The sequence below is a fragment of the Hoplias malabaricus genome, chromosome 3 (assembly GCF_029633855.1).
Source record: "Hoplias malabaricus isolate fHopMal1 chromosome 3, fHopMal1.hap1, whole genome shotgun sequence".
NCBI classification, from domain to species: Eukaryota; Metazoa; Chordata; class Actinopteri; order Characiformes; family Erythrinidae; genus Hoplias; species Hoplias malabaricus.
The window spans coordinates 36,454,466-36,466,459 of record NC_089802.1 but is presented as its reverse complement, the minus strand read 5'-3'; the positions used below and the strand labels follow the sequence as shown (position 1 = coordinate 36,466,459).

The window sequence follows — 11,994 nt, the reverse complement described above, 5'->3', positions numbered from 1 at the left end:
GTTTAAATGTGTAAACCCTTAAATAACACTATAGAAAATGGCCCAATATTCAAATAAATATTTAAAGCAGCTCCTTTCCGTTAATGGACATGGGAGAAATGGTGCTAATAATTTGCAAATAATCATAATATTCCGCAAACCTACCATGAGCACTCAGTCATAGTGGGTGTATGTAACAATAGAGTCAGTGCATGTAGCTACAAGTGAGGTGAACTTAATAAGATGGAAATTCACTGTAATGTAGTTATGGTTTAATGAATTCCAAGATAGTGGTGCAATCTTTCAGGAAATGTGGCTCAACTTAAAATTACGAATATAAACAGACATTCAGAGAAGTTCACTGTACTTCATTTAGTTCCTTTGTGTGGTTTTAAATGATTCTTTATAGAAGTATGTCCTTGTTGTAGAGTATTATGTATTACTCTTTGTGTTCAGATGATCACATATGCTTTGATTTGGCATCAGAACCAGGTCCTGGAACACCCTACTCACAAAATTAGTTGAATCAAGTTTGTTTGAACAGGTAGAATAGGATCAGAATTGGATAACACTGGCTTAGACTGTCAGAAAGCCTCCCTTTATTATTACCCGGATTGTGCATGTGAATTTGTAGAAGGACTATCATTCATTCATTCATTGTCTAAAACTGCTTATCTAATTCAACTCCTCATAGACCGTCACATGGAGTGTGGCTCAAACCCACAACCTGGAGCTGTGTGACTGCAACACACTACCTGCTGCACCACCGTGCCGCCCGAAGGGCTATCAATTTATTTTTATATAGTTCATTTATTCAGTTTAATTTATTTCAGAAATACACCATATGTACAAATATTTGAGGACAAATTTGTAATGAATGTATTCTACATTAAGTTGCACCCATTACTAACACAGATGTGCAAATGTGCACACACTGCTTCTCTAATTCCTGTAGAGAAATACTGACAATAGAACTGGATTCTCTGGAGTAGAGAAACATGAACCTAATGCCAGGCGAAGAATATATAGCACCCCAGCACTGAGCTGTGCTGATGAACCCATATTTACTGTCATGTCTTTTGTTAGGAAATGAGTAGTAGCCTCTATGTAAGAAAACATTATCATTCTCAGTACGTGGTCTCAGTTAAATGGTTATTCTCTTTATTTATTGCAAGAATTTCACATATTAACCCAACCACAAACAAGTCTGTAAATCACATAATGCTGAAAACGTACTCCATATAATGTACTCAATGTTTACAAGGTATAATATTAACACTGAAAACAAACAGTTATTACATGGTCACCAGGCATACAGCTGTACTACAAAATAAACAATAATCTAACACAATATCCCAAAGAACTCACTGACATTCTCTCACACTTCCAAACAATGCTCAAACAGAGCAATTTGAGCTGCATTAGTTATAGAAATTTGTTAGAAGAAAGAAAATAACTAGGATACCTATTTTGTGCAAGGGCACACTTGGAGCTGCCTCCGGCCTGCAGAGACACCCTTATCCAAAACCCCGAGAGAGGAAATGAACAAATGCACGTCACGGAAAACACGTGTGACTGACTTGATCCACAAATGCAGATTCTACTAGATATATAGATATATCTAGGTTTCTCTGTTTATCTCTCGTTGTCCACTAGGTCTTCCTCTGTCTAAGTCTCTCTGTTTAGCCCTCTCTGTTCAGGTCACTCTCTGTCCAGGTCTTCCTTTCTCAAGTTCTTTGTATTTTAGTATTCCGTGTCTAGTTAGCCCCGTTTAGTTTTATCTATTGGTTTCTGGTGGTGTTAATAAAAGTCTGTTATTGCACTTGTGTCCTCCTCAATCAGCCTGCCCAGCCCTGACCGGAAGAAACCTTGGGAGGAACCAAGTCTCACAAGGGGTGACCTATCCTCCTCTGGTCAATATACTGGTAATAACAGTTAGGAGTCTGTGAAAACTTCAGTGTAGGGGCAGGTCCAAGGTGCTTGGTGGTGGTTGGAGCGTGGGCAGCTGGTCTGAAGCATGGAAGAGTAGCTTGACAGTCATCCATCACTGTCCAGCTGGATAGGTGGGAGGTCCTTTACTCGGAAAAAGGTAAAGGGATGGAATTAGTTTTAAACTGTTTGGTGTTTGTAAAGCAGAAAGTGTGAACGTGTCCATGTGATTATGACAGCTTCAACTAAAAGGAAAGAACCAGAAGGACATACAGACACGGGAGCTTCCTGAAACACTGACATCCCTCCGCTCCACCGCCAACAAACCTGAGTAATCGTGTGAAGTGGCGGGATGACAGCATCAGCGTCTCAGTTTACTATAATTCCCTGTGTCCATTGACCACCTAGATCTGCTGCCTTTATCTATTGGGGAGCATTAGTTACCACAAGCTAAACTAAACAAATGAGTTTTTAGCCTAGATTTGAAGATTGAGTCCCGAACATTTTCTGGAAGATCATTCCAGAGTCTGGGGGCTTTATAAGAAAAAGCTCTTCCCCCAGCTGAGGCCTTCTGAATTCTGGGAACTATTAAAAGTCCAGTATTCTGTGATCTGAGTAAACGTGGAGGCTCATAATAGGAAACAGTATCTTGAAGGTATTCAGGAATGAGCCCATGTAGGGCTTTATACGTTAATAACAGAATTTTGTAATCGATGTGTAATTTTACAGGCAGCCAATGAAGTGATGGTAGAACTGGACTGATATGTTCAAATTTTCTAGTTTTAGTGAGGACCCTGGCTGCAGAATTTTGAACTAGTTGAAGTTTACTTAAATTGCTGCTGATGCATCCTGACAGTAGTGCGTTACAGTAGTCAAGTCTTGGAGTAATAAAGGCACGTTTCTGCGTCCTGCAGGGATAAGGCATTTCTAATCTTAGCGATGTTGCGAAGATGTAAAAAAAGCTGTCCTAGTGATACTACCTATGTGTTGATCAAATGATGAATCTGGGTCAGTGATGACGCCAAGATTTTTTGCTGCTGAACCAGGTTTAACTGGAAAATCAGCGAGATTTAAAATTAAATCTGATAATTTATTTCTTGCCACCTTTGGACCCAAAAGCAGGAGCTCTGTTTTGTTGCTGTTTAGAGGGAGGAAGTTACACAACATCCAGCCTTTCGCATCTTTTACACAGTCCTTTATTTTCTATAATCTGTGTTTGTCATCGGGCTTGGCTGAAATATACAATTGCGTGTCGTCTGCGTAGCAGTGAAAGTTAATGTCATGATTTTTTATAACTGTGCCTAGCGCAGGGGTACTCGAAGAGAAATGATGAGGGGCCACAATTTTATTTTTCAATGACTCAAGGGGCCATTTATTGGGACCGTGTATGATAACGTATCATAACAATATAACGTATAACATTTATATATAACATTATGATGTTATATATATATATATATAAAACACATTAAGCACATAGGGCGAGTACTGGCCGGTGGTAGAAAGAACGCAAATCTTTCTGTCCATTCTACCTGGAACTGGCGGTTGTCGCTGTCCAGTTTTCTTTTTGGGGCAAATTTCGGGCATGTCATTATTGCTCCGGTCGGTAAACGTGTTGCTGCTGCTGAGCGAGAGAGTGACTGTCTCGTTTCCGAGGGCTTTACTGCTATCTGTTTATTGTTGCCATGGAGGCAATCCCCAGCCTCGTCTTGAGATCGCTGTGCGCGATTTCAAAATAAGAGCGGACAGCGCGATTGAAAAAAAATTGTAATTAAAAAAAAAACTTTTCAAAACAGTTCGCGGGCCAGAAACAGATGCCCAAAGGGCCTAAAAAGCTATTTGAGTATGGGGGGTCTAGCGGAAACATGTATAATGTAAATAATAATGGTCCTAAAATAGAGCCATTGTGGAATTCCAAATACTTACTTTAGAATAATTTGAAGATAAATTGTTTATTTTTTACAAATTGATAACGTTCTGTTAAGTATGATTTAAACCATAATAGGGCTGTCCCTGTAATTCCAACCATGTTTTCTAACATTATGTAGATATGAACTAAGTTATTGGGCCATGGATTTTTCTAAGATCTGGGTAGAAAATGCAGATTAGAAATAGGCCTTTAATTAGACAGTGTGCTAGCATCAAGATTTGGTTTCTTGATCATAGGTTTAATAACTGTTAATTCAAAAGCTTTGGGTACATGGCCCAAGATAATGGATGAGTTTAGTTAAAAGAAGACTGATAAAAACTGGTAGTAATTCTGGTAGTGGAGTTATTTTGTGGGAATTGCATCAAGTGTGCAAGTTGTACAGTTTGCAGAGGTGATAATCTTCTCTAGTTCGAACTGTGGGAGTGGGTAAAAGGTTTCAAGTCTTTCTTTTACGATTACATTATGTTGTGTATCAGCCACATCGGGTGGCAGCCAGGTCGGATTTAATACTGTGGCTTGACTTTGTTGTCTGATATTTTCAATTTTATTATTTAAAAAAGTCCATAAAATCTTTACTGGTGAGAGTTGCTGGAATTTTTTTATTCAGAACCTGCCTGATTTTTTGTAATTCTGGAAAACACACTAAACAGTAGTCTATGATTATTTTTATTATTGGAGATCAGCGAGGCCAGATAAGCTGAGCGAGCTTTAGTGAGGGCATTTCTATACTCTATAAGGCTGTCCTTCCAGGCCGAGTGAAACACTTCCAGCTTGATTGATCGCCATTTCCGCTCTAGATTCCGTGATGCTAGTTTTAAGGTACAGGTTTTATCATAATACCATGGGGCGAGCTTTTTCTGTCTCATACTTATTCTTTTAAGTGGTGCCACATTTTCTAAAGTAGACCGACAGGTATTTTCTAAGTAGTCAGTTAGTACATCTAGCTCTGTTGGGTCTGATGAAGTTGATAGTTCTGGAAGGTTTTCTATAAACTGTAGGGCGGTAGATGGTTTTATTTTACGCTTTGTAGAATAGCAAGGGGACGTACATATGTTATGGCTAAGACGTAGTTCATATGAAATTAGGTAATGGTCGGAGATTGCTGAGGATTGCGGTAAGATATTAATTTTGTCTATGTTAAGACCTAGTGTCAAAACTAAGTCTAAAGTGTGACTGCAGTAGTGAGTACGCCCTGTTACATTTTGAGTAGTACCAATAGAGTCTAGGATTGAAGTAAATGCCTTTTTAGTAGGTCATCTGCCTTCTCAAAATGGATATTGAAATCTCCTACATTTATAACTTTATGATTGCACACAGCTAGGTTTGCAGCGAAAACACTGAATTCTTTAAGAAATTCTGAGTAAGGCCCTGGTGGTCTGTAAATGTTCCATAATAAAAAGAAGCGAAGGTGTCGCATTGTTTAAGACTGATATCTAGGGTGTTAAGACAGAGAGTGTATGAACTGTATTTCTGCACTGTGTTATTGCCAAGATGTTAATATAAACATCGCAAAAGTTTGATATTGCCGTGTTCTTCTGCCCCTGGGGGTAAAACATTTTAATGAGAAAAAGATACACTTTTGTTTTGGTAAATTACACATACTCCAACTCTTTTGCCTGATAATCTTGGTCTATGTACATACTTATATACTAGAGAGGTGGCTTCATTATGTGCTACATCCGGACCAAATCAGTTTTGCTATCTGGTTAATCAAGCCCTGAGTTACAATGAAAAATTAAAACACTACAATATGCAGAACATGGGCACTGCAGGGTTAGGAGTGAGAAACTGGTATATGTAAATTTTGTATATATATATATATATAGGGCAGCACGGTGGCGCAGCAGGTAGTGTCGCAGTCACACAGCTCCAGGGGCCTGGAGGTTGTGGGTTCGATTCCCACTTCGGGTGATTGTCTGTGAGGAGTTGGTGTGTTCTCCCTGTGTCCGCGTGGGTTTCCTCCGGGTGCTCTGGTTTCCTCCCACAGTCCAAAAACACACGTTGGTAGGTGAATTGGCGACTCAAAAGTGACCGTAGGTGTGAGTGAATGTGTGTGTGTGTTGCCCTGTGAAGGACTGGCGCCCCCTCCAGGGTGTATTCCTGCCTTGCGCCCAATGATTCCAGGTAGGCTCTGGACCCACCGTGACCCTGAACTGGATAAGCGGTTACAGATAATGAATGAATGAATATATATAAATTAAATTCAATATCATTGGGAACGCGGATCTGAAATACCTGCAGATCTGGACCGGATCTCATCTAGATCAGGTGGCTGACGAAGGATCTGAACCACATTTGGATCGAAGGAGCACAGGAAACATGAAGACTGGATCCAGTCCGTTGTGCAAGTGGAATCAGGACCGGCTCCGTTTTCATGTTCGTGTTCAGTTCCAGATCACTTACCCATCTTCAAATGAATAAAATCTACTTTTGTATTCCTCTTCATCATATGAATAAAACCCCTATGTCTCTGAAGCTCCATTCTCCTCGTCGCTGCTTTCAAAAAGCGCTGCAGCAATGCATGCAAACTTTTTTAAGCCATTTCTCTGACGTTGACTGAATAAAACATGGAGGGTATCTGAAAGGATAGGTAAGTCCTTAGTGATTTTTTGATATTCCATTGGTCAGTTTTAAACAAAAACATTGATAGACACACGAATTGACCAATTACAGAAGAGATTCAGATGACGGACCAGATAGATTATCAACCAGATAGATTAGGCGAGACATAGAGACACTTTCATAATGGTGTCATGGTATTTGCTTAAGAATTTATAAATGAAACAAAGTGTAAAACCAAACAAAATACAAACAAAAACATCGTGAGAGTACATGAATCTAAAGCCTAAAAATTTCAAGAGCCAAAGTAATTTGGCAAGCAATGTCACACCATCATCATTGTCATCTGACATAACTGCAAAAAAAACTACAAAAAAAGCTACAGTGTCAATTGTCATAACATACAATGTCCTGTCACCTCAGAAAATGTTTTGACACATCTGTCACCAACAATCTATGTCACTTGGCGTAGCTGTTATGTCAGCTTGACATCAAAGTTGACAAAAGCAGAGTTTATCACAACTGCCACATTTTGAATAAGCATTTTATAAATGTTTATGTATGCTTATGTCAGCTGTCATAAAGGCTTTATGTAGGTGTCATGTAGTCTGAAACTTGAATTCAACATAAATTCTTTATGGAAATTGTGCGTGACCCACACAAATGAGAACAGCACCCTACAGTAAAGTTTTACCCCAATGTTCAACCACAACAAATGACGTTTTTTTTTTTCTTGGCTTTGCAAGCACTGGTAGCTTCAGGATATGCTTAGTTGTGCAGTTGTACTCACATCCTGCCTTGCATGTTGTGCATTGCTCATAAATGAAATAGGTTTTGGCTTGATATTTCAGGCATTCCTGAGCCTTTAATAACATGCAGTATCTAATTCAAATGAAGGAATTTAATATCAGATGAAATCAAAGTAACTTAACTCCTCAAACCTGTTATATGTTTTTTTGTGTTATATGGGTAAATAAATTAAATCAAATAAATGTTATATGGTGAAACATTATTAGAGCACTTGTTTTCTAAAAAAGGTTCATCAAGAAGTGACAAATGTTATTTATCATAGTTCTCTTTTCACTGTGGCTAAATGAGACTGCAAGAGTTTCACAGCATGATGCGTCGACCTTCTTCCCTGTATGCTTGTTGTAACTTCCTCTTTTCTGATTTGATGAAGCGTGTGAAGCTTAGCTGTAACGTATTTCAAATGGAAAACCTGTATAAATGACATTGTTTTCCTATTTATATAAATAATAGGGCAATATTGACAAACCTAAGTGAGTAAACTCTGACGTGAACTCGAAAATATCGACTGCAGGAGTGACTGGAGGATAAGTTCGTCATAACTATGCTTAAGCAATTTAACATCCTGAAGCAGTTTGGAGGTGTTGGGAAGTAAGTATTTCATGTAGCATTTACATGTTTACACTAAATTACATGACTTTCAGCTTGTTGTATACCTTAATGTTTTTCAGGCATATAAACTACAGCTTAAGACTACCTTCTTAGTATGAATGTATTTTCAGTACTGTTTAGACAAAAGTGTATTTTTTTATATAAATTAGAAATAAGATGGGAAACCAGCTGAAGTCAGATTAAAAAAATGACAATATTTAAGGGCCTAAATTTTGGCAATTTGTAAAGTTTAGAGAGGAAATGAAGTGACTTCATTGTGAATAACTTTAAAATGCCTTACAGGTGACAAATAAAATCCACTTAAGTGTCACTATCTTGATAAAGTCTTAGTAAAGTAATATTTTTTCAGATTATTTATTTGTAATTCAGTTGCATGTATGCTTCCTGTAATGTAAATATACAGTATCGATTAGCACTTATGCTAAGCTGCAGTTTACTGCAGACTGCACAAAAGAGGTGCTTGATTTGCACCCTGCTCTGCATTTTTAGCAGTGCATTAATAAACACATTGTCCTGTGTCTACTGGTACCGAAAAGAAAGTAGTCAGTAACGATGAAATTGTCTTAAACCTAAAATTAGCCATTGCAGAATATATTTGTTCATTCTTAATTTCAGTTTTGACAGCATGTAAGCAACAATTTTAAAAGTCATAACAGTTATTCTAACTCAAGGTTTTTCTGATTGTGAGAACGACTGGCGAAATAGTACACTGATGTTTCATTTAACAGTTTCACATGAAGACAACTCTAGCTGGCATCAGACTAACTTTGATTTATGAGAAGAAAGCTAACAAATGTAGCTAGCAGCCACATCAATTGAGATGATTGAAAATTGAGATGGTTTCCCTTTTTCTGTTAAATTAAAGAATATGATACCACCTGGAGCTTTTGCATTATTTGTTGTATCAAACAACAAGTACTTCACAGCTCAGGTTTATGTGATCAGAAATATTGCACTGCCTACTGATCTGTGACCAAAAATGTATGCTTGATTTATACAAGCCTCCAATAATCAGTAAAATCATGAATGTTGCCTATTTGTCCTATAACCTTTTGCATTACTTGACTGAAGTAAAGGGGACACAACAAATGGTGTCTGAAACCATTTGTATATTTCAGTTTTCTGCCCACTTCCCCTGCATTCTCTCTGGCCTGCTTCCTAACCACAGCACCCTTCATTCTCTAATTTTAGGATGTAGAATATGACTGGCTAACACATCAGAAACAGCTGCTTGCTTGATGATGATCAGTAGACACAGTTTTTGTGCATGCAGAATTAATAAAAAATGTTCAATAAAGATACTTGAATTTTCCCATTAAACTAAAACTGACAGGAGACCCCTGTTCAAATCACAATGAAATGACATAAAATAATTTCAAGTAGTAATTAAATGACAACTAACGTATTATTCTGAACAACAGGTCACAATTATATATTTAATTAAATATACCATATTTAGAATTACTATACTGAAGTTGCAGACCTTAATATATTTGATCTGTTTTTAGTATCATTAGCGCTGAATGAAGACTTTTATGGAAACAGTCTGCTGTTTACAATATTTAACACTGAAAACCAGATGAGTGAAAGCTTACATGCAGCACAATATTTAAATGTAGAAAATGCAAAGAAAGAAAATTGGGTTCAGTACATTTGGCTTATTTCTTGGGTCAGGTCAGTGACTGCGTAGTGCAAACTGTATAAAGGAGTAGGAGGTAAATTGTTTTTAAATTAGATAGAGATAGATTCCTTTATTTTCAATGCATGTTAAAATGAAATGAAAGTCTGGCCCACAACATGAAACTGTTCTCAAAAACACATTCATACATAACACATACAACAATTGCAAATATGCATTCCTTAAAATGAATAAAAATAATAACTAGAAATTATAGGTAAGGTATCAATGAGGTAGGTTGTTTCTCTGTAGAGTCCAGCATATTGTGTGAGCTTCTGTTTATTGTCCATGAAAGGTTTTTAGAGATGTGAGTACCTAAGTACCTAAAACTATAAACCCTCTCTGCATTGTCATTGTTTATATATGCTTTCATTTTGAAGTCATTGACCCATTGGCCTAAGTAAACATCTTTGCAAAGCCCCTGTGCTGAGTGTCAGAGTAGAAGAGCAGCGGAGGCCCACCTTCACTGACTGTGGCCAATTTAAAAAGTCCTGCATACATAGGCAGAAAATGCGATGGAGGTTTATTGGACCTATTGGATCAGTATGCATATCGATAAGGGTCTACAGTGAGTAGGAGGGCAGCCTTGATGTATATGACAAACAGACTTTCCAGGTACTTCATGATTACAGGGATTAATGCCACAGGCATGTCATCATTCAGGCAGGTTTCTACAGCTTGCTTTGGAACTGATACTAAAGCAGATGTCAGTGGGGCCTGGTGGGCCACTGTAAATTCTGAATGACCAGCAATCAAATGAAACTACACTTAATTAATATATGACTCACCTCATACTACAGTGACATGTTTAGCACTAAAAATAAGTAATACATGTGTAAGTAAATGCACATTTGCGTTTGTAGTGCTAAAGCAGTTTCTGACACCATTTTAGTGCTGTGTGGATTTATATAGAGGAAATAAAAGAGAGAATGTGAATGAAACAGAAATGTTACCTCGTTTAATAATGTTGGATGATCTGGTGACATGTGTAGAGCTTTAGTATCATCTGTGTGACTATGTTCATGATATGATCACTTTGTATCAACACAGACACCACAAATAACATTCACTTGTCCTTGCCTACGTAAATCTTATATTTCTTATTGGTTGCTATCAGCATAGGCCCAGCGTGGTCTTGCCCCACAGCATATTACTGAAAATGTGCAAAGTGTTTTTAGCTGCTCACCCGGTTAAACGGGTGCTGAGCGGCTAGGCCCACACTCACTAAATTAAGAGTGCTATAAGTGCTGGGTTATTTTTAGAATGGGTACAGAACAATATATTCAATATATTGGGTAGTTATATTTAAAATGTACGACAACATTCATTCATTCATTCATTCATTCATTGTCTGTAACCCCTTATCCAGTTCAGGGTCGCGGTGGGTCCAGAGCCTACCTGGAACCATACACCCTGAAGGGGGTGCCAGTCCTTCATAGGGCAACACACACACATTCACTCACACCTATGGACACTTGAGTCACCTAATGCAGCCCACAAGATTTAAACCTTTGGCCCGACACCAGCAAAGCCACAGTCACATTGGGTTTGTGTCCTCAGTTTTGCATGTGAAATTCCTAATTTTTTGCTGCTACTGCTAAAATACGAGCGTTCATCAGATGTGAAACTGCTGTGACAAAATACAAGATTGTTTACAGCACTGATTGCTGGCCTCACACTCAGCCACACCCATTTCACCAGGCTAAGGCTGTTTCTCAATATTTCTTCCTACGTTCTCTTTTTCTTGGGAATCATCATCAGTCACAGCCCAAGTCCTGTTCTGTTTATAAGTCCACATCTCAATGTAGAATGTAGAAAGTAGAGTCCAAATACCCAGATGTGTTCTTGTTCCGCCAGTATTATCGAGAATGTCCAGTGTCATGTGCACAAAGTACTAATTTGTTCACTTGAATTACCTAAACCGCGCACACAAATTTCAATTTGTTCACTTGAATTAATTAAAACGTGTGAACAAATTCTAAATCGTTCACTCGAATTAGCTAAAAAGTGAGCAGGAATTACTAATTCATTCACTCGAATTAGTTAAAACGTGCGCACGAATGACTAATTGTTCACTCAAATGAACTAAACTGTGTGCAGGAATTGCAATTTGTTCACTCTAATTAATTAAAATGCATGAATGATTTATGAGGGCTCCGTAGAAATTTGACTGATCTTTCAAACCAAAATATGAGGTATTTACTAAGCTCTAGAAGAGTGGTAATTAAACTGACACTAAAATACTGTGCTGTACATTTTACAATTTAACTACATTTATTACACCAGAATATGTTTTTCAACAATGTGAATTCTTGTAAATGTGTATAAATAATCAAAATATATATAACCTACTCTACTACAATTTGCAGATCACAAGATGCAACTGAGCTTCTTACAGAGGATTTGGTTTTGGTGAGTCCTGAGCTTGATGCATTTCTATTTCTGTCTTTAGAGAGTGCAAGTTACCATTGGTGGTAACACCCCCAGTAGTTTCAGATGC

General features: G+C 37.8%; 1 protein-coding gene across 1 annotated transcript in view; it reads left to right on the top strand.

The window, feature by feature from the left end:
- Positions 1–7,587: 7,587 nt before the first annotated feature.
- The window catches only part of sh3bp1 (SH3-domain binding protein 1), a 64,803-nt gene continuing 60,396 nt past the window's right edge, over positions 7,588–11,994 (top strand). The window contains exons 1-2 of the mRNA XM_066664690.1: positions 7,588–7,795; positions 11,864–11,906. Coding sequence (XP_066520787.1) covers positions 7,749–7,795; positions 11,864–11,906 — 90 coding nt within the window. The 5' untranslated portion in view covers positions 7,588–7,748. The remainder of the gene's footprint in view (positions 7,796–11,863; positions 11,907–11,994) is intronic.